The following is a 23,359-nucleotide window of genomic DNA, read 5'->3' on the forward strand; positions in this document are numbered from 1 at the left end:
AAGCGAGAGATCAAAGGGTTTCGATGTGGATGTGGCTTGTGGTCCCAATGTAAGAGAGAGAGAGAGAGAGAGATAGTTAAGAGATATGTATGGAGTATATAATAGAGAGGTGGGTAAATTTGGGTTTTGAACCCAAAACATAATGGTTTAAGGAATAACAACTTACCAATAGGGTAAGCAAATTAGAATAATGATTAAAATGAGCCAACAAAAGAACGCTAGGATTTATTTAGCATAGAGATCCCCTCTAGTTATCAATCCAAGTTGGTGATGCCTAATAACACTTAAGATTCTGAGCCGAATAATTGTACGTCCATTGTCGATCATCTCGATTTGGTCAAGACTAGAGCAATAATTCGATCACTAAGTTGAGCTAATTGCCAAGCACCATCAGCTTGGCCAACGATTGATAAGCGTTCAACGAAAAAGCCATATCAAAAAGCAAATATGCAATAGCCAATCACTAAGTGGATTGATCAAACAACTTGGTCAGCAATCGATAGCCAATCTGGTCATCACAATCAATGAATGCTTTAATGACATGCCATAAGCGATTGCCAAGAGTTTAATGATGAATGATTGTTGAGTTGAGCTAATGTTCAAGTGATTGTGAGGTGATGGGTCGATAGCCATTAGTTGTTAGTCCTTCGGCTAATTAGAGACCCCAATCTCACCCAAAGAATCTTGGATTTGATCTAACCAATTTATAAAAGTTCATCCAAGAAGTATCAAACTTAGGAACTTTTTCTCCATAAGAAAGCTTTCAAGAACCCAAATTTGGTACTAATGCAGTTGTTTGGGTCATAGAGCTTCCATTCTTTAAAGTGACAACATTATTATTGCTCAAACCAGCATATTGGTAAGCTCTCACGAACTATAATGTTTAATATTTAGCATATCCTTAAACCGACGAATTTTCTCCCCAATCCATAATGATAGTAAGCTTCTTGCCCTTCACCATGTTCTGCCCACCTTGTAGAATGATTGTTATGAATGACTAGTACTCCATCTAAGAGGGGGATTTGAATCGGTCTTTGATCACCCAATCAAGATTGTCAAATTAGACTCGTCTTTACAAAACCTAATTGAAGGATTAATTGATTAATCCTGGAAGAGAACCCTCAGTATATACATAGTACTTTTAATCCCGAGTTACATGAGGCAATGCCCACTGGAATATCATACAACATAACAATGGGTAGACAAAGATCATGTAGCATAAGTCACATTTCATTGTAGTCACATTCCAGGAATAAATTAGCATATTCCTTAACAATAACTCTATATTAAGAAGCCAAATTTTGACAAGGTAAAAGACCATGTGCAGCCTTCTTGTACATTTGATGCCATTTGTCTCTCGTCACTTAATCATACTAATTAGTTCACACAAAGTTTCCCTAAGGTGATGATTGTGTCAGTATGTATGTGGAAAAATGTCTTTTGGTCATGAATCAAATTCGAATGGTGAACAGATTCTTTTGGAGCATCATTTCTGTCCTATAAAAACCAAAATAGTTCAACACTCCAAACCATTTTGCAGTTGGTCTTACATCATTCTCTGCACCAATTAACGAAAACAGAATACACAAGAACATACAAAAAAGAAGAGGCATAATTTAGCCCAGACCAATTTATACAACCAAACAATTGTTTTTCTTCTTTGAAGCCGTGCTCCAATATGATTAAATACACTCTTAAATATGTATATTCAGCATAAACACCATTAAAAACAGAATACAAAAATACATACAAAAGAGAAGAAATCTGGTCAAAGTCCATACCAATTTATTCAATCAAACAATTGTTTTCTTCTTTGGAGCCGTGCTCCAATATAATTAAATACACTCTTAAAAAATGTGAACCATAAATAACATTAAATGTTGGTCAAGTTATCAAGAACCTTGCCAGGATCCAAACGTCCACTATGGTAGCTGGAACAGACGGTGCAGATCGTTAGGCGGCCTGTCCACTCGTCACGATCCACGACAGAAATAGGTTCTTCAATAGCCGCAGGTTCAATACAGAGCATATGCTTGTATTCATCATCCCCGAAATCAGCCATGGCTCGAGCCTTCTTGTCCCAAGGATTCCAAACAACTGTTTCACATGGCATTATAATGAAATTTTATGATCGATGATAATACAGGCATAGATTTATCTTACATATATATATGAGAACACATACACATGCATCCATATATATGTATATTTATGTGTGTACATATAATACACACATGCATACACACAGACATAACATATGTGCATCCGCACATTCATATCTACATTCATCCTACTCGTATGTGTAGATGTAAGGCTCGTCTGAAAAGAACTGTGATCCTACACCATCTTTTGTGATTTACTATGTCTAGTGTTTTTCTTGTATGTGAATTCCCATTGAAAGTCATCCACTCAAGGCAGATTTTTGTCTGGAATTTGGTACATCTTATAATGAGGAGCATGTCCCTCTCAACAAAGCACCTCTTCCATTCTTCCCAAGAGTGTCTAAGGCGCTTTGTTGCAGTTCCAAACTGCAATATGTAGCTCTAGTTATGTCTCCCATAGGCTTGGGATCAACTATTTAATGGCCTTCACCAAACATCACCGAAAACAGCTTTATTGCCTTCCTTGCAGGTTATTCTAAACTTTCCAGGTTATTTTGGGAGTTCACACAACATACAAGAGCATTTGATAAACCTCACAAACACACACATACAAGTATATATTCTGAATCTGCTAATTGCAGATACATGAAATAAAATCAATAAACAAAACTTACCTGCATCTGGGAACCCCTCTTTTTTCAACACAAATGTCCGCTTCTTTCCATGATCAATAAGTGCTATTTTTGTTGGTGTGTTCAGATATACTCTGTCAAACTACCACATTGCATTCAAAGAATATAAGAGCAATCTGAATATATTATTACAAAAAATTAGAGTAGAGTTGTGCTTAAAATTATAGGTATTTACCTCACCCTCAAATGTTAAAGCATCTCCCTGTTCAGTAAAAGTTTTCCGGTTTTGCAGATTATCAAGATAATTCAAGGTTTCCAAGCCTTCTACTCGCACTTCACTGATATTTTTCATGTGATTACAACTTGAAACATGGTAGATATAGAGCTCGAACATAGCTACAAAATCGCATAGAAAAATAATATTTTCACCTGATATCAGAGACCGAGAAGTATGTGTGCAATGCAATAGTGAAAAATAACGGCTTTTTTTCATAATTCCGAACTCGGGCTGTAATGTCCAACTCCCCTTCCGGTCCCAATGAAACTCGAAGCCGAAATTCAAAACTAACATTCACAGAACAAATGTATTTATTTACACGCATAATCTTTAACATCTTAACAAATTTTGATTAGATGATTAAATTCTTTTATTGCCAAGCCCAATGTAGCTTTTCTTAAAATTTAAAAAAATCTTTATCGGTAAGTTATTTTATGGTCAAGGCCTTTTCTCTATAGCAGAAGTGAGTATAATAACCTAGTCTCAACTGTTCTATACAAACAGTTATACAGAAAATTTTGCGGAAGTATCAATATAGTTCCAGATCTTATAAAGAGAGCAAATCTATGTACACAAATACTCCTTGCATTATCTGTAGTTTTTCTTAGTCTTACAAAGATTTTCTAGATTAGTAAGTGATATAATACAGTATTTTCCCATATAGTGGATAACACTCACGAAAAGACCATACACAGCTGCTCCACAGAAACAGTTTTATGTCAATTGCTATTGAAGTATACCTATGATACCGGGTCTTCTTATCTTCCTCAGTAGGTTTGAGAATAAGGTCAACTGTTGCCTCATCATCACTACATCTAGGTAGTGGGTGGGGGTTTGCATCAACGGTCCAGTATCTATTCCGGGCAAACCCATGTTGCCCTGTAGAACCCATGTTGCTAAACTACAAAAACCCCAATACAGTACAGTTTAAGATCAAGGGTTCTATATATCCAGATAGTTCAAACCTGTTCATGGTTGAGGGCAATGCAAACCTGTGGAAAACAAATGGGAATTCCTCCACGGATAGGCTTGGGAGGCTTGAAGATTGCCTATAAAACCGGCCATTAATATAGTTAGCATCCTAAAAAACTAATAAAACTCTTTCATGTTTTCTTTTGTACCAAAAATATGGCCAACAACAGAAATCAAATGCACAAAGTTACTGATGTGATGCTTATGAAAAAAATGCAAGAAACACCAATCTCAATAGTGTTAACCTGCAAAATATTCCAATGTGTCCAACACATCAAAAACTAAACCATCCCCACAATACTAGACATCCAAAAATGCAATCTCAAATTCCATCACCATCGTTCACTTTTGAGAGCTGAAAAGACCTCCAGATTAAGTGTGAAAAGGTGAGGCAGCAGATTGTGATCTCAACGGAAGGTAGAAGTGATTGAGAGTCATAAAGATAAAGCATAATTACATAGGAGCTACAATTGTGAAGAGAGGATTGATAGCGAAGAGGGGTCTTTGCTGTGGATGGGTTAGAGGAGTTGCAATGGTGCATTGTGAATGGCTTGCATTTGGGTTTTAGACATCGGGATCATCATGTGTGTCTTAACCTAACAGCTATATGGTTTGGTGTTTATTGGTTTTGAAAATATCTCCTTTAATAATTGTATCAAATGCTTTTACTACCAAAGATATTGAATTTGTTCAAGTGGGGGCTTGAATATCATTGTGTCCAAGTGAAGCACAACATTGGATCTGTTACATTTAATTTAGTTATTATTATATCCCTATTTACTTGTGATCATATGATTATAAGGGTAATGGAAAGCAAAAACAACCTTAGAGCTCATAAATAGTAGGTCTTCTCCATGATCATCCTTCCATGAAGTAACATGACCTCCATATAAGTGTACCTAAAAGCATCCAAATAGTCCAATTTACGCTTTATTTAAGAGAAAATAGTAAAGTTAATTTCTTTCAAGAAGACTTATAAACTAGTTATGAACATAAAGTTCTGGGAAAGAGCATGCGGGTGAAAATTTCTCAATAAACTTCAATATTTATAACAAAAATTTACTAGACAAGCGGAAAACTTATGGAGTAGATATGAGACATGGTGTATTTAAAAATATTGGTATTAAGATAAGAACAGAATATTAGTTATCTACGAGTCTCATTAAAAGATCACAGTTGGTATAGGCACGATGAGAGGTTTGTGGTGGAGAACCTCCCTTCAGTAAGCTGGGAAGATTACATTATTCTAGGTTGATGTTAATATGAATAACGATCAAACATTCTAAAGATGTCTAGAGAAACTGAGAATCTTTCATGTTGATGATGCACTTCATATTACATGGGTCACACATTCTAAAAGATAACATTAAAAAATCACAGTTGGTATAGGCATGATGAGAGGTTTGTGGTGTAGAACCTCCCTTCAGTAACCTGGGAAGATTACATTATTCTATATTGATGTTAATATGAACAACGATATCATAGATGATGATGACATCATCAAACATTCTAAAGATGTCGAGAGAAATCAATTATCTTGCATGTTGATGATGCACTTCATATTATATGGGTCACAGATTCTAAAAGGTAACATTAAAACATCACAGTTGGTATAGGCACAATGAGAGGTTTATGGTGTAGAACCTCCTTTCAGTAACCTGGGAAGATTATATTATTCTAGATTGATGTTAATATGAAGAACAATATCATATATGATGATGACATCATCAAACATTCTAAAGATGTCTACATAAATCAAGGATCTTTCATGTTGATGATGATCTGCCAGTGCCAAAAGGCTGTCATGCGGCCATGAATTCATAACTTAAATTTATCTTCAAGAACTTTATCATAGTATTTAAATCTATGTTCTAGAACTTTATCATGGAAACTTTCCTCTCTATGGAGCCTGATAACTATTTGTAATTTTTGTGATTATAAAAAGAACCCTGTTATGTGCATGTTATAGAAGACCCCTATCTTAGAAAAATAGTCGATGGGTGTTCAGTGTTGTATTGGCACAGTCCATTGATTGCTTATAAAGGGAGGATCACACTTCACTTGTGGTGTGGACACACACTAACTAGAGATCTAGCAAAGAGGCTGATAGGCTAGGATAGCACAAGGTTACCCTGGTGGTACTAGAGACAGGGTCTTATATTTGCTATACTTTGATCTCAGAATTTGGCCCCAACCCAAGAGTGCCATCAAACAGTGGATATGGACAGAGGTTCATCTAATTTAAATTTCCATGCAGTCTTATAGCAAGGGGATCTGTCAAAACCTTAATATTCATGGGACCATTCTAGAATGTCCCTAGGCATAGGTGTGGACACACAATACGAAAATATTGTATCCAAAAGGTAGAGATGCAAACTAGCCACTGTGCATGGGGGCTAATATATAGAGGAATTTAATGTTGAGAGGACACGCATTAGAACAGACCACACCTTTGTTTTTCGGTCCTAACTACTGGCATCACAAATATCAGTATGGTCATCACCAAGTTTTCCCCAATCTACTTGCTCCAACCCCTAGATTGAGGATGTCCTCACCGATGCTTACATCAATGAGCGACTTAGTGACTTCAGGGAGGTAGTCAATCAAAGATTTTATATCCACGAGCAACCCCTGCTTGAACAATTGACAGCAGTCAGTCTGTCCACTCTGTTGATGTACCCCAGGCATTGGGAGTGAAGTTGACGCATCCGCAAAACTTCATCTAATAACACACCAGCATCCCATAAGCCTAGCTATTTCATAAAAGACTTGAATCCACCAAAATATAAGGACAATGTTTCAGATTGGAATGCAAACACGATATAACAATGGCTTGTAAATCGAAATCTACCACTTTCACAAGAATTGATGATCAAACCCGCATAGAACATGCATCATTTAACCTGCAAGTCATAGCTCATGGATGTTGGAGGAAAGTAGTTTAAGATAACCAAATGCCCTAGGAAGGGGTTAATTTTAAAGCAATGTTTATGAATAACTTTGTCCCTTCCATAGAAGTGCAGTAGGTCCCTTGATGATTGGTTCTTTGTCACTCAACAAAACTTTTGTGCAAGCGTATGAAGATAAATAACGTGAGATAATATCCACAGTATACACAAGAAGATATCTGATTATTGCAGGTACACAATATTGCCTTAGGTCTTGTGGACACTCTTTGACCGTTAGTTCTTAGAGAGAAATGTACCATGCTCAGTCCGGCTATTGAGATTGTCACGTATATAAGGAATGTTGAAAACCTGTTAGCTGAATCCCTCAACATAGGGCAAATAATGGGTAGCATTAGAAACACTTTTGTTATGCGGGAGAAGTCTAAGCAGTCTACAAAATTGTTGTTTCCCAGTAAACCCATATTTGGCAAGATAAAATGAGGGTCCTTGAACCCTTCTCGTATGAAAAGCATAAATCTAGTTTAACCAAGAAACAACAAAAAAGTTTCGCAGGAAGCTCTATGTTTTGGTTGTTTGGGGCAACACTAACTTACAGACTGTCCGAATAGAAAGAGAAAGGTTTTGGCTAATGCCACGTTAACTTGCATGGGTGATGAGCAAGATAGTGACAAGTCTCCGACCAACTTGGTTACTAACTTTAGAGCAATTAAGAACTTACTTATATGGTTGCATTGGCCTCTCCCCATTGACATTAAAAAAACTATTCTATTCTATCGGCCCACACCAAGTCATGTGTCGGAGTTCAGATTGTTTTTAGGGCTTTCCAGTTCTTCAGAAATTCATCCAGAGATATGCTAGCATCTACACAATGTTGAGAATGATTTACCCATCGCTACCATATATCCTAAAGATTAATGTTCGTGATGTAGTTGTACGGGCCATCCTTATTCAACAAGATAGACCATTAGCTTTCAAGAGCAAAAACCTCTTCGCAATGCACATGAAGTGGCCCATGCATGCATTTGCGAGATGGTATTACTAACTGTACATACCCAAGTTAAAATTTTGACTGATCATGAGATTATGAAGTATTTCTCTACCAAATTGGATTTGAGGATTCCCACATGGAAAAAGAGTATAATATAGGAAAAGATAACATAGACAACAATGCTTTGTGTAGACTTAGGTACCAAATGAGTTTTCCGTATATTCGAAGGTGAAACATCACATGCTACACAAGAAGCACAAAAAGCAGACAAATTTATTTAGAATAATCATCACATGGAAGATGCTAGAGAGAGCAGTTCTCCAATAGAATACTGCCCTTGAAGTTCTCCGTTGAGCAAGGGGTTCTCGAGAAAAAAGGAGAGATGTGTTCCACAAGTTCCCAATATTAGGAATCAAGTTGTGACATATTATTCCATGATAGTCCATGTGTTGGACATTTGGGAAAACGACTCTCGGCTTGGTTAGAAATACTATTAGTGGCCACGTATGGACATGGATGTGCTAGACTATGTGTCTCGATACATGTCTTCCCTATTCTGTGTGTGTGTGTGTGTGTGTGTGTGTGAGAGAGAGAGAGAGAGCTAGAGTATCATGAGAAGATCTCACGAGGTTTGTTTTACCACCTTTACTTCTTAACCAAGGAAAAATCCTCTTTCCTTACATTTACACTCTTCGAGTGCATTCACAAAAGCTTGAACAATTTCCCAAGGTTCATTTTTTTAGGTGCTGCGATGCATATTCCAAGCTTTTTAAGGAGCTTAAATCCTTTCTTCTCCATCAGGCTAATTGCTGTACTTCTCTTTATCACTTGTAAACACATCACAACTTCCACACTTAATGTGAATACAACCTTAGAAATTCTAGTGCATGCATATACTATCTTGATTCCTAACAAGAAAAGCAGTGATTGCTAGCTAAGAAAAAGTCTTCGCATCACCTCTAGACAAGCTCAATTAGGTGGAAAGTACAACTTTGCAAAAACACTAGATAATGTACATATTAGTGAAGTAAACATTTTGACAAATGATCCTAATTACAGTAGGCTATACAACAAAAATTCCCAAAAGGTAGTAAGTCATGTGGATATGGTAAGATCTAAGGATGGAAATCCTCTTGAAAACCCCACTGATGTATGAATATCTCAGCAAGAAATTTAGATAATGTAGGTGATGATGAGGCAAACACCTTGACAAATGATCCAAATTGAATCAAGGTTATATAGGACAAAGAATTCCTTAAAACCTCAGGTAATTTAAATTCACTAGATCCATCCATGACGCAATGAGTGTTCTATCATCCCCAATATGCTAGAAAATCAAGCCAGGATAAGGTGAATTAAAAGATGGAACTTATGAAGTGCTACATCTCTGTAAACTTCTCAACAATTTTCACCATCAATATTACCTCTCTTCGTGGGGGTGTTTCTTCCATCACACTGAAGCAGATATATGGGTGTCCTATATTATCCTACCAAGGTGTCTACCATCTTGGATTAAAGTAGAGCACGATCTAATTCATGCATCCATCCAACCATTTAGCCTTGGCTGGTTGGAGACTTGTGGTATTTGGAAAACAGGTGCCTTTGTTCAGTAAAATGAAGTTCGATATATATAAAGTTGCTAATTGGAAATGCTTATAAAGGAAGAAATCCTCCAAAATATATACATTTTTTTGTTTAAATTCCTATCAATTTGTGGCAAAGGTGAGGGTTGGAATGTTTTATAATGGAAACAAAATCAGACAAATAAACGTTTTTTCCTACTAAATTTTAATTTTAATTGGACACAACCACGTAAAATTATCTACCAAGTTCCTATAAGTTGGTGGCATTCTCTAATAATTTTGTAATATTTTATGGAGGAAAAGATATAACTTGTCAAACATTTATTAGTTTTTAATATTCAACCACTAAAATAGACTAAAATCCTACTAATTTGCGGTCTTTTCTCATAATGTCCAATTACCGCATGCATGAAAAAGTAACTGAAGCCAATTACTAAAGAACGCTTTCTTGAACACATGGGTGTACTCAAGCCTTAATTCCATCATCATAGCGTTATTCTAAGATTGATGAAGTAAGTTAATTCTTCATCAGGGGTCCTAGATCCTTACATGCACAAAAAAGGTACCAAAATTACTCAATTTTAAAAAGAAAATAGAAATAATCCGAAGAGTGGGGAGGGATACTAGATCCTTGAAAAAAACAAACGAATACGTACAGGAAGTTAAAATAAATAAAAACAAGAGGGCGGGATGGGATGGGATGGGATGTACCTGTGCAGAGAAGCCACGAGGGTTGTTTAAGACAACCACTTCTAGGCCATTAGGATCGACAGTAAACTGTTTAGGGGGCTTCTTGATAGTATGTTCTGTTACTTCCGGTGGATCTGTTTCGGCAGATATTACATCGCTCATGATCAGTTACGTGTTTAGGGTTTCTATGTGTCCTGCTGGGGTGTCTGTGGGGGTGTCTGTGGATCAGGCTAACTCTCTCCGTCAGTGCATATCATCATCTAACAAGGTGAAGTAGGTTCTGGTCCCTCTCCTGAGGACCAATTGATTGATCGTGATTCAATGGATTCTATCCACACTCTCTCGGGGGTCGCTCGGCCGGCTGATGGAATTATGTCCTCGTCCATTTGTCCATTGTATGTCATGAATCATTTCACTATGTGTTCATTCGTGCTACACAACTGAGGCTTTGTATTCACGGGGTTTGGGGGGCAGGGGGAGGGGGGGGGGGGGGGGGGCCGAGGGGGTCTTGAATTAAATAGGATGGTTTCATACTAGTTGAGGGGGTCTTGAATTATACAGGATGGTTTCATACTAGCTGCCGCATCACATTTTGGCCCTTGCAATATAAGCTTTTTCTTTCGTGGGGAGAGGAGGATGTTTGTTAGTTTTTCTTTCGAGGAACTCTTTGTGTGGAAGGAATCTTGAGGCAAGTAGGTTTGTCCATGTAGTATATAAAGTTAAACCTGATATATCATGTTGCCAAGGTTGCATGTGCATGTGCAAGTGCATGTGTGATGCCTCTGATTGCATAAGTCGCACTACTGCAAAGAGAAAGCATCACTCATCAAAATTAACGTGTATTATGATGTTCTTGGTAGTTCTATGATCAAAAGGTATATAACTTCACTTACCTCGTTGTTCGTACTTACATTACTCGTGTGTTATGGGTCCAATTCCCCTGCACTCACTATTGGGGAAGTCAAGTGCAGTTTGTTCACTAGGTCATAACAAAAAATGTTGCTCATTCCACGATATATGTTTGACAGTGGTTCAATGTTCACAAAAATCTCATGTATTTATACGTGTTGTCCCTCGATAAGTGAATAATTGTAATCCAAGATTCTTGATTGAATCCCCATTGTTGTATATATCTAGATCCTCGTAAGTATCAGGAATAAATTTTTCTTAACCATGTATGCAGATATCATCTAGATTTATATTGTCACGTTATTTTACACCACATTTCGATGCTCAAATTGATTAGCATGCATCCAATGCAATAGCATTTATTTAGTATGCTTTGCTCTCTTTTTTTGGCCCATATGGATTAGAAAATGAATGTTGGTGGTGCCAAGATTGACAATCACCATGTATATACACTTGTCAACCAATGGAAGCATACCCCCTCAATAATCATGGCCTTGCAACTTTGCTTCGTTAATCCCTTTGTTTGGTGTTTTAAAATTATACTACACAAACAATGTTGTTTGCATCATATGGCTTGATCATTAGAAGAATGATGAGCCATTGAATGTGGAAAGCGAAAAAGCATCCCTTGAGCTTGCTAATTAATAGAGGCATGAGAAAGAAGCATGTGTATCCATTTGTGCAATCCCACGTTCCCAGACACCATTTAGGTTGGGAATGAGGCTTTATCCCATCTCTACCACTCTCTATTTCTCCTATGTAAATGTTCAACTAGCATTGAGAGCCATGTGTATGTATGAAAGACACCCTTGCATAAGACGAGGTGAATATGAGATAAACGTGATATGCGTAAGAGGGAGATTAGTGTTATCAAGCAAGGATCGAGATATTGACATTCAAAGATTATTTCATGTCTACGTAAAAAGCTTTTCATGCAACACTAATTGGTGACTTGTGGAATATAATGGTTGAAACTGGAAGTCATTCATTATAGAATGGGTATTGCACCCTTATATGAGCAAGTTAGATCCTAAAATCCAATAATAAGTTCCACAACCGAAGAGACTTTTAGATATTTCAGGATTTCTAGGCCACCCGAAATATTAGGTAGTGCATTCTATGGCAAATCGAGGAGCAAATTAAAGATCGCGTGCATATTTTCTAAATACTTTCCAAGTAAACATGGGCTAAGGAATGATGTCCAGTATTACCACACTACCTGGTCCATGAAACCATCTATTCTATTGTTTTGATATGCAAAAAATGAGGTTATCTTTTCATATGATGCAAAGGGTTAGAAATGCTTACTCGGAGTTCTAGAAGCATTTCACCAATTTAGCAAACTAATTGTTAATGTGAATGGCACAAAAATAACAAACAACGAGAACAATGCAACCTCTTTGATACCTTACTTTTTACGTATAAGGAAGAATCCATACATTTTATGTAAAACTTCAAATATAATACTATTGGATCGTGGTGCACCTAGCCCAAATAAATGAACCATGTGTTTTGAATCTAAGCGTTAAGCTAGTTGGATAAGTTATTACATGTTGGGGAATTGATTCAACCAATGCGAGACACGTGCATGAGAGGTTAGACTAATGATAGTTAATGCCACTATGACACAAGTAAATTGTGGGGTGATCCGACTCCTATCTCACCAAATGCATGGAATAAGATCGAGAAAAATTTGAACATATTCGTGAGGAGACAAACGGGAGTTAAATCCACTACAACCTACATGGTTAGGCTATTGGAAACATGTGCTCAACCAATTGACATATTGGAATTAGTAAGGGTATAGAAGTACATTATAAAATTGAAGAATATGTCGAACCATGGGTTACCAAATGTTGCTTGAATGTTGGATTTGAGCTCCAATAAAATTATAAGAGCAAAATATTATCATTTGATGGGGTGGTTGAATTAAAGAAATGGCTCAATTAGGGTGTAAGACATCTTATGACTATCAAGTGATAATATGCAAAATGTGGTTTTCAAGGGAAGATCACTGGAATTTCTGCATAAAGGGTTTTGGGTTGTACCTAAAACTTTTGAGTTTCAATATGCATATTAGGTTACATACCAACATGGGAAGGGGCCTAGACCCTCTTAATGAATCATAAAAAATTCTCATACTTAGAGGGTGTTTTTCCAATGGGATGAGATGGGAGGTTGCTAAAACGTCCAAATTGGAATATTAATGTGCAAACATCAACTGTAGATGTCAAATTAATGCGATGTAAAAATGCCCATTAATCACGGTCAACCATACCTTGTGATCTTACCCAAATCTTAGCTCTTACATTCTCTATGCAATAATAGATTGTAAGGCTTTAGATTATTTCAAAGGGTGGCCTAAGGTCACCCCCAATCACACGAGATAGACATCACAGTTGCATCATGGCATCAACATACATCAAGTATGAGGTCATGGAAGGTATATAAGGTACGAACTATGGAAATATGAAGTTGCAACATGAACATATATTATAGGTTCATACATACATGCTTGACAAATAATGCAATTTGTGAGACATAATTAAGAGGGTGTGATAATTGGGGCGTTGTCCATAAAGCACCACCTAGAAGGTTGAGCTCGTATATGAAAGTCAAGAATGGAGTGTTGAGCGGAGTATTAAGAGAAAATCATTAAATGCATAGCATGTAATATACTCGAATGCATTGGCAAACATTCTTTTCCATACGAATGCGTATGTTATCAAAACTTTTTACCTTATAATAAATCATGAATACAAACGTATGGTATTTACCATACTCGAATGATTGGAACATTCTCAAGTGCAAATGCACGTATGGTTCATACTATGATTAAATGAATGCATTACCCTAGTCATGGGGTTGAGGATGAGGATCATCCCATACTATGAGGTGAATCATTGCATGCATGGAACTCATCACAACATCTCCAAGTTGGACACACTAACCCTTCACCTCTTAGTCACATATGTGTGCTCCCCTATTAAAGCATAAGAAGTTTGACAAAATACACGTGCTCAATAGATTGCCTTGTAGCACTCTTTTTTGTTTCATTGATTTTTTTTTCAACCTTCCAAATAAGTTAAAATATTGTAACCGTCACCATCTTTCTCCACAATGTGAATGTGTATCCAAAAGACAACATGGGTTTCACAATATGTTTTGTAAGCAACCTTGGGGTAGCAAGATGCTCCCTCATACTCACCCAACTTAGTATTGAATGGGTTACTTTGAACAAATCACAAAGAAAGTGGTATTCATAAATCAAATTTTGGAATTTACCATAGAAAGACAATTAGTTATGCAAATTCTCTTTGTGGGCAATTTGGTACATTTCACACGAGATGCAAATGCATCCATCACATTGTTAAGGTTATTGCAGAGAGAGTGACATATACACGAACATAAGGAGAACAGAGATGGAGATTGTGAGACAAAGCTTCTTCCACATTTTACAAACGTTTCCTATTCACGAGGTATTAGGGATTTGCATTCATATATTGGGATGCACACAATGCTTTCGTATTTGATGGTAGGCACGAAGTCAAAGCATATCTACGGAGTGAGTATGAACGCGACAAATTTTTTTATTGTTGAAAATTCTTTCCTCGGTGGAGTGTTGGGGGGTCTTGCCTATTGGCGATTCAACAGGTCCCACACGACTTACCCTTGTAGTTTCGTGGTGACAGGCAGTCAATTGGGGTGCCGTCGTAGCATTTGTCACGCACATCCGTTAATATAAATTGTGTGGTTTGATGAGAGAGAGAGAATCCATGACTAAAAAAGATGTGGCAGAACGACATGCAATGTGCTTTGGAGAAGGAGTGTGTGTGGTAGGTCCTAAGAAAAGAGAATAAAAACGCCATCTAACAAAGAAAAAAAGAAGACTCATTTTTTTATGTGTTTTTTTTTTTTTGCTTTGAAAGTGTGTGTGGGGGGGGGGGGGGGAAGTCTGAAGAGTAGTTTTCAGCAATTCCGAAAACCACTACCCCTCCCTGGTATTTTTGGAGAAACCAATGAACGCATGCGGCTTACCCAATAGAAATCCGCCACGTGGAAGAGGATCTCCCCAATAGAGAGCTGCCACGTGGTAAATACCCGCGGGCATTTTTTTAAAGCCCAAAAGAAAAAAAAAAGGACCCTCTCCTCCCCATCACTTCTTTTTTTTTTCCCCCCCAATTCATCTCCACCTCTCTCCCATCTCTGTGTCTGTGTGGAAACCCTAACCCTAACCCTAACCCTAACTCTACCCTCCCCCCCCACCCCCCTTCTCTCTCTCTCTCTCTCTCTCTCTCTCTCTCTCTCTGTGACCTAACCCTAACTTCTGGCGCTCAGATCCTACCTGACATGGGAAAGCTTCTACAATGCGATGGATCCCCTAGTGTCCTCGACTCCTTCCCACAGCAATGCCATAGCTCTGCAATCGAACCGTGGCGAGAAAATCCTCTTCAGCTCTCCCTCCCTTCTCCTCCGGCGCTTTCACCCGTACTTTTACCTCCTCTTCCACCTTCTTCTTCTTCTTCTTCTTCTACTTCGTCATCATCACCTTCTCCTCCTGTTTCTGTTTCTGCTTCTCTTTCCGATTCTGTTCCCAGCGATGGCGACGAAACTTCTCCTTCTCCCTCTTGGGACTCCGTTTCTGGCCTTGAATTTCAGCAGGTCCAAGCCCTTCTCAAACTCGCTGCCAAAGGCGTCTTTTGGAAGCATCCATCCAAACCTCTCTCTTCTGCCTTCACTCTCCACCATGGAGGCGATGTTGAAGCTGATGGGAACTGTCTCTTCTCTGCTGCGCAAAAAGCTATGTCTCTGAATGATGATCATGCTCAGTCTGTTAGAGAAAAGACTGTTCAGAGGTTTGTCAGAGACTATAAAGCCGGTGTCTTGAACAAATCTGAGACAGATCGAGCAATTAAACACCTGTATAGTCCAGATCTGGGATGTGGATGGGGTGTTCACGTTGTTCAAGAGGTGAAATTGCTCGCCAAGAAGGAAGAAAGAGATTCTATGGACTCCGCCATCCAAGAGCTCGTGCAATGCTGCGTCTCTAGGTACGTTTACACAGTCATTTGTATTCTTCTGGTACCCATCTTTCTCTTGAATCCCTCTCTCTTTTTATTTTTCTTTCTCTGGTTTGTGAAGTGACAACGAAAATTCGTGGCTTTCGTGCTACCTACAGTCTTAATTATGGTAGCTCGAAACATTTCTCCGTATGTAGGAAACATGCATCTTATTCTTCTCCTTCTATGCGTGTTGTGTTCTTCCTGAATAATTTATTTCTGCATATCGATTCCATGCGATCTACATTCTAAGATTTGCCTGCTATACAGTGTATTTTGCCCCGTCTTGCAGACCATGCAGTAAAACCCAGTAAAACTTCTCAGTAGCTTGAAAGTTCTTACTTTCTTTTCTTCCATTCTGCGGGAAAGACGCCGCTTGAACATTGTATAGCTTCACAATCCATTTCTTTCTTAGCATTGCATGTCAAATGAAAGTGCCTCTCTTTTAGAATGAAATATTTGCTGAAATAGGTCAGTTAAAATAGTTTGAAAGATGCACTTATCTCTTTCGAGTGTTTTTCATTGAAATTGCTGCCGAAACTACCCTCAAAGAGCTGTTTTTGCAGTCTGAAAAGACTGCGGAAACAGTCTGTAAAGGTATGTGTTTGGTACTAAAAAAAACGACGTTCTTTTCTATCTGTCTTCCATTTTCAGTGTGAACTATTTAAAAATGCATTTCTTTCTTTCATGATAGATTGATATGTGTTTTTTTTCTCATTATTTCCCATTAATTTCTTCCTTCATTATTTCCAATTGAGTTAGGAAGAAATCGCATAATAAAAATGGTGTTTATGGAGAGTCAGTTATTTCTATTTTTCTTGAATCATTTTTCCATTTTTTTCAGTGAAAGTGCTGCTGAGACAGTATATAAAGAACGGTGCATTGCTGTGGATAATGGTGATGCATGGGCCAAATACATGTCTATTGCTGGAGATACTAATGATGTTCATGATATCATCACTTTGATGTATGCAGAGGATGGTCTCATCAGCATCGACGATAACCGAGAAGGCAGAGCGGCTGCCTTTGGCGATGATATAGCCATTGAAAGTCTTGCATCAGAATATCACCGAGAAATCTTTGTGGTATTCCTCTCTTTCTCTCCCTCTGTTTGAATTAAGTTTGATTTACTTTGAATTTGAGTTAGTGGTATTGATTGGCTCAGGTTCAAGCTCATGGAGCTGATGCTATGGTGGATGAAGAGCACTGTGTTTTCTTCCTTTCTCATAGACCACGGGGCGAGATTCAGCATTACCCCGTTTTTTTATTCATGAAAGGCACTGGTAAAACTTCTGATTTTGTGGTGCTCATGCATCTTTTATTCATCTCATTCCAATTTATTGTGTGTGGGGGAGAGAGAGCAATTTCTTTGAAGGGAATGCATTCTGATATTTGTGTATGGCTTCAAAGTGATGGGGGTGGGGAAATACTTGTTTGCCTTACTAAAAGCTGTGGATTTAATTCGGCTCTTCTACAAATGCAACACCTTTATATTCCATTGTGGATTTTGAAGAGATGGTATGTGTACATGCTTATGTGAGTGGTTTTATAGAGATGGTGGAAATGCATGAATCAATATGGTTTCTTTAGTCTTGGATATGTACACCTTTCTGGGCTTGGTTTTGAAGAGAATGGCTTTGTAGAGATAAAGAGAGTGCATGAATGAATGCGTATGAAATTACTCAGAATTACATGTTTTGAGCATTCATCTGAAGATAACAGAAAGATATGTCAATTTGATACATGTTTAGATGTGGGGAAATGTGTGAAGAATTGAACTTTGATTTATGCAGACAATGGAGTTGTATCTTATTTTTGCATGTGCAGTGTATTTGGGTCTTTGAAGTGGTTTCAATAATGTGCATGTATTTTGCATTGGCATGCTTGTGAAGAGATTAAGTATATGTTTTGTTTGAATATCATGACAGGGTGGTGTGGATCTGGAGCTGATCATTATGAGCCGCTCATTGCTCGAAGAGCTCCATCAATTCTTCAAGAGAAAGTGGCCTTAGTTTTGTAGTGACTTTTCAATGGAATTTTGTTTTCTTTCTACTTCAGCTCAATATCAATTATATGTACTACCTCACATGTAGTAACGTTGTAGTTGTCCACATAGTGCCTTCTCTTTGGGGGTAGAGAGAACTTCACAAGTTTTGCTAAGCAAGTCTGAAGCCAGTTTTTCCAGCTGGGTTTTTCTATCATGTATTTCTAGTAACAAGGCAGTGAGTTGTTGCATTCTTTTGTATCAAGAGGATATATTCTTTTTAGAAGCACATTATTTTTTTGTTGGGTGAAAAAAGACTCGAAACTTCTAGGAGAAAAGAGATACAAAGACAAAGACAAGAGTAAAAGGTCGAGTCAAAGTTTTCGGAAGCCGTGTTTATTGTGGCTTTCTGGTGCGGGATGCCGCATTGTGAGGACAAGATTGATTTATTTTACACATGAATCCATGGGTGTTGTATTAAAATGGTGGATTTACTGGTGAAAGAAATGATAGTAGAAAGGTTGATTTACAAATTTGTCTAGATTTGGTTTCCTAAGGCCTTTATTCTGTGCATATGTAGAGTGTACATTAATTCTGAAATAAATGAACAAAGAAAATGCTTGTCGACTGTACATTAATTCTGAAATAAACGAACAAAGACATTGCTTAGCAGTGTGAATCAATTATAGTACTATGTAATATATTTGCAGTGGATTTCTCCTTCTGTGACCATTTCGATTTCATCCTCTGGTGGAAGGCACTCAAAGATCACGGTCAGTTTGACCTGTCTCCAGTAATACTTGTTATGACATACCCAACGTCTGTTTGTATGTTAATGCTATTACACTGGGTCCTAGCAACATAGACATCAATGAAATGACGCACATAAAACCTGTTTGGAGCTACACACTATTATAGTGGCCTCTTTTAAGCAATGCATATAGTGATGGTAAGATGTGAGAATTTTGTACCTTTGCTTGTAAAGTTGAGCCACTATGTTATACTTTTGTGACACACACATATATAACTTCAGAGGTCACGCATTTCCATTCTCTACTTGGAAGTATAGCAGTTACAATAACCACTGACAATATATAGAACACCACTCTTTCTAGTATAGTTGAATCGGTTTGGACCTCTTCTTGGGAAAATACCCCTCCTTATTTTCATAATGATTGGAATACTCTTAACTTCTTAGAAATAGTCAAGATACACCAAAATTGGATTTGCCTACTTGGTTGTGCGCCCTTCCCTTGTGATTCTTGTGCCTAAGATCGATGGACAAAACTATTGCCCAAAAAATCCTTATGCTTGATCTATTTGATTTTTTGGCACAAATATTTTGTATCTAAGTTGTAGGTGGGATAAGGAAGCGAAAATCCAAGCTTGGTCTATCTTTATCCCTGTTTTTGGACCTTGGTTGCATAGAAGACGTGTGACAACACATAGGGTCAAGCAACTTAGCAAGGACGCTTGACATCAACCACCATCTTTTGAACAAGAAGCAAAATGATGCACCATACATACATACATACATACATACATACATACATACATACATACATACATACATACATACATACGCACACACAATACAAACACGCGTGCACATACGCATACACATACACATACACATACACCACATACATTTGTGTGTACTGAGAAACTTTAAAAGTACGTAGTATTGGATATAGATAGCTTAACCCATTAGAGATATGAGAGAGAGAGAGAGAGAGAGAGAGAGAGAGAGAGAGAGAGAGATGGGCGTTTTGTTTTCTCGGCTATGGTTTGCTCTGTTCCCTGCCAAGGAGTATAAGATCGTGATGGTGGGGTTGGATAACGCAGGAAAGACCACCACCCTCTATAAGCTTCATCTGGGCGATGTAGTCTCCACTCAACCAACCGTTGGCAGCAATGTCGAAGAAGTCGTCTTCAAAAACATCAGATTTGAGGTGCCCTCCACTTCCTTTCATCTTCTATATATGGTGGGTGAGTACGCACTGTGTGTTTGTATATGTTCTATATATGCATGTACCATTGTCAAAGAAGGCGTTTTCAAAAGCATCAGATCCTAGGTATCCCCTCTTCTTTTATCCCCTATGTGTTTATGTATGTATGTATGTATGTATGTATGTATGTATGATTTTAAGTGCATGCATATACGCCAATGTATGCGCACATGTATATGCGAGCAGAGACATTTTGCTGTATGTGTGATAGAGAAACACAAGATAATATTCCCTAAGTGAAGTAGACTGTTAGAATGACCATGTATGATTTCTATCCAAGTGGGTAGAGATCTGTAGCATACAATACGGCAGTTTGGGCCTCGAATTTCTGTTGGCTCTCCCCAGAGCCATAGTTTGTAATGTATTAAGAGTGAGAAAAGGGAAAGGAGAAATTTTCAATTGATCAGATATTTATACGATCTTAATTGGCAGTTCTCACATGGCAGATTTACAAGACTAAAAAACTTTGCAAGTAACGTTCTATACCAATGTTATAGAGTGTATTGAATCAGATATCAGGTTTGAATACGCTAGACATTCATTCCATGTATTGCCATTTAGTAGGCACCTCATGCATAGCTGAAGCCATGAAGCAGATGAAGCATTAAAGGTAAGAGTAGTTTCTCGTTTCTCGGACAATAACTTTATGCAATATGCCTGGTAATGATTTGGTAACCCAGTAGTTATGCTGATTTTGTGAGTTTAAGCCCTTTAGAGTGCATTGCTACCTCAGTGACACTACTTGGTCTACTTCGTTTGTAATACCTAGTGATATTTTGCCATCCCATTTGCGAATTGAAATATCATGTTGGAGGTTGGTTCACTTATATAGGACACACCCAAAATGTTGCTGATGCAGCAGAGCACGCCCCTTCCTTGGCTGATCCTGAAAATTTTGATCATTTCCAAATATCACCCCCTGTCCTCGCCATCATAAATGGGATAGTTCAGGAATCGTAGCTTCATATTGTTAACAGGGTCCGGCGCAAGAATTGGAATTAAGATCTCACAATATGGTTTGCCCAGGACCAGACCTATCACGATTATGTTCTTTGTTGGGCAGGTGTTTTTAAATGATAGTTTTCCCATTTTTTCATTCTTTTTTGGCCTTTGCTGTTCATTCCTTTATCCCTATTGTATCTCAGAATATTATTTTGGCTTCTTCAGTCTGTATGAAGGATAGATCTGCTGGTCAGTCATAGATCTCCCTCTGAACTGCAGTGATGACTCTCATTAAATACAGCTTTGCATGTGATTAAATAGAAGCTACCATGTTGTGGGCAAGCCCATCACCAATAACTTGATATGTGTAGCAACACACCTAAACCCAAAGAGATGTTATCTGCGGCACATGTCCAATCGGTTTTCGATAAGATATTGTTCAGATAGATCTTCTTCTTTCCTCAGTGATTTTAAAGCAAAGTTTCTGATAGTTTCAGATCTATGATTTTTGTATCTTCGTCTATAAACTTATTCCCAGTTAATCCTATTAAAGATTATGACGTTAGATCACTGTGTAATGAGAATGTTAACGATCAATAAAGCTACATTATACACTCCCCTGATTGCCCATTATAATATGAACTAGTGGGTTGTTGAATCATTACCCTGATTATGGTATAACCCAGGAATAGCTGTATGGGCAGTTATCTGTGCATATGGCTATGCATTGGGTGGAGTAAAACAGGAAGAAGTGACAGTCTTGATATACTCACCTCGACTTTTTGCTCAGTACGTGAATTGAATTAGACAAAAAAATGCTGACAACAATTACCAACTAGATATATTGATCCTTAGAAAAATGATCCTGTCTCGGAATAGGCTCTGTAAAGGAATATGCCCAACAATTCTAAGTGTACCAGCTCCAGTCCTGATCAACTGCAAAGGAATTCTTCCAGTGGTATTGGTCGTTTGTACCTCTCCCTCTCCCTCCCCTCACCCTATTTGATTTGGTTCCACCACTTTGTAACAAATGATTAGGTTTTTGAGAACAATCCCCATTTTGTTATTGAATGTGACCATATTACACAAAAGGCAAAATTTGAAACATTGACTAGTATATTTTTAAGACCTATTAGTATGCCAGAAACACTTCCTCTAGCAATGAAGTCTGGAGCTAATGGCATTACTTATTTCCCACAATTCATTTTGACTAGGGAAATACTTTGTAGCTTGGAAGTGTATATCCTGTCCTGCCTCCTCACCACTATCAAATGGAAATCAAACCTTCATTAAGAGGAATAAGTAATTACGAATGTAACTTTTAGATTAACGTGGTTTACATGATGCCAATATACTATCCTCAATTGTTTGGTGTCTTAATCTATTTCTGAAATACATTCTTGACTCATGACATATGTGATGAAAATACCCTATCTATTCTTCAGGTTTGGGATTTGGGTGGTCAAGACACTCTTCGCTCATCTTGGGCCACATACTATAGGGGCACAAATGCAGTTGTGATAGTTGTGGATAGCACTGATCGTGCACGTATCTCTATTGTAAAGGATGAGCTTTTCCGCCTCTTGCAACATGAAGAGCTTCAACCATCAGTAGTCCTTGTGTTTGCTAACAAGCAAGATGTTAAAGGTGCGATGACACCAGCTGAGATCACCAATTTACTATCTCTTCATGATATAAAAAACCATGATTGGCATATACAACCAAGTTGTGCCTTGACTGGAGAAGGCCTTTATGATGGTCTTGGATGGATTGCCCAACATGTCTCCCTACAAAAGAGTGGGATTTGAATAACAAAGGAAAAAGAATGACAATTTGAAACAAAATTTTTGGAATTTGTAACAAAACGTTTTTCTTGAGTTTGGCACAGCAATTAGATATGAATGTGTGTTTAGTATACACAATATGATGCTCGTGTAATTACACCTTTTCATTGTAGCAACTGAGAAAAGAGGGACGACCAAGCAAAAAAGCAACTGAAAGAAATGCTGAGCTCGTCTGGTATAACATTTGAATATGTAAAAAGTTGATGAGTAGTTGGGCATATGATGTTAGTGTTATTGCATATGTTTGTCCATTATGGCCTTAGTGTTTATGAAAGATTTTCAGATTCAGTGCACTTATTTATTGTACACATCATCACACTGATTCCCATATCAGTAACACTTGCACATAGCTGTGTCTCCGAAGGAAGTCTTTAAAATGTTCTCTCCTAAGAATAGAACTAAGAGTATGACGCCAAGAAGTCTTATACATTTTTGTACAGATTAACCTGGTGGAACTT

At 37.8% G+C, this 23,359-nt stretch overlaps 3 protein-coding genes across 3 annotated transcripts; 2 read left to right on the forward strand and 1 right to left on the reverse strand.

Annotated features, from left to right (window-relative positions):
* Positions 1 to 1,754: 1,754 nt before the first annotated feature.
* LOC147858179 (putative glucose-6-phosphate 1-epimerase) lies at positions 1,755 to 10,385 on the reverse strand. The gene is made up of 8 exons (XM_087326863.1): positions 10,175 to 10,385; positions 4,808 to 4,882; positions 4,004 to 4,060; positions 3,752 to 3,912; positions 3,164 to 3,298; positions 2,970 to 3,072; positions 2,777 to 2,876; positions 1,755 to 2,097 (listed from the first exon to the last, which is right to left on the reverse strand). Exons 1-8 carry the CDS (start codon positions 10,313 to 10,315, stop codon positions 1,874 to 1,876), a joined length of 996 nt encoding a protein of 331 aa, XP_087182989.1. The 5' UTR covers positions 10,316 to 10,385; the 3' UTR covers positions 1,755 to 1,873.
* Positions 10,386 to 15,217: 4,832 nt separating this feature from the next.
* On the forward strand, positions 15,218 to 18,367 carry LOC147858180 (uncharacterized). The gene is made up of 4 exons (XM_087326930.1): positions 15,218 to 16,113; positions 16,967 to 17,207; positions 17,288 to 17,405; positions 18,051 to 18,367. The coding sequence occupies exons 1-4, from the start codon at positions 15,413 to 15,415 to the stop codon at positions 18,140 to 18,142; spliced, it is 1,152 nt and encodes a 383-aa protein (XP_087183056.1). The 5' UTR covers positions 15,218 to 15,412; the 3' UTR covers positions 18,143 to 18,367.
* A 1,444-nt stretch (positions 18,368 to 19,811) lies between these two features.
* On the forward strand, positions 19,812 to 23,119 carry LOC147858181 (uncharacterized). The gene is made up of 2 exons (XM_087327962.1): positions 19,812 to 20,058; positions 22,503 to 23,119. Exons 1-2 carry the CDS (start codon positions 19,822 to 19,824, stop codon positions 22,863 to 22,865), a joined length of 600 nt encoding a protein of 199 aa, XP_087184088.1. The 5' UTR covers positions 19,812 to 19,821; the 3' UTR covers positions 22,866 to 23,119.
* The last annotated feature ends 240 nt before the right edge of the window (positions 23,120 to 23,359 follow it).

The sequence above is a fragment of the Azolla caroliniana genome, unplaced genomic scaffold, assembly GCF_043228905.1.
Source record: "Azolla caroliniana isolate FFs.n. ecotype wild unplaced genomic scaffold, voAzoCaro1.0.p SCAF_11, whole genome shotgun sequence".
In the NCBI taxonomy this organism is placed as follows: Eukaryota; Viridiplantae; Streptophyta; class Polypodiopsida; order Salviniales; family Salviniaceae; genus Azolla; species Azolla caroliniana.

Coding starts and splice junctions, on each gene's coding strand:
- LOC147858180 (XM_087326930.1), top strand. CDS start 15,413: ATGGGAAAGCTTCTACAATGCGATGGATCCCCTAGTGTCCTCGACTCC. Junction 16,114..16,966: donor GTGCAATGCTGCGTCTCTAG/GTACGTTTACAC, acceptor CATTTTTTTCAG/TGAAAGTGCTGCTGAGACAG. Junction 17,208..17,287: donor ATCACCGAGAAATCTTTGTG/GTATTCCTCTCT, acceptor TGATTGGCTCAG/GTTCAAGCTCATGGAGCTGA.
- LOC147858181 (XM_087327962.1), top strand. CDS start 19,822: ATGAGAGAGAGAGAGAGAGAGAGAGAGAGAGAGAGAGAGAGAGAGATG. Junction 20,059..22,502: donor TCAAAAACATCAGATTTGAG/GTGCCCTCCACT, acceptor TCTATTCTTCAG/GTTTGGGATTTGGGTGGTCA.
- LOC147858179 (XM_087326863.1), bottom strand. CDS start 10,315: ATGAGCGATGTAATATCTGCCGAAACAGATCCACCGGAAGTAACAGAA. Junction 2,877..2,969: donor CTTTAACATTTGAGGGTGAG/GTAAATACCTAT, acceptor GCAATGTGGTAG/TTTGACAGAGTATATCTGAA. Junction 2,098..2,776: donor AGAGGGGTTCCCAGATGCAG/GTAAGTTTTGTT, acceptor CATGTGAAACAG/TTGTTTGGAATCCTTGGGAC.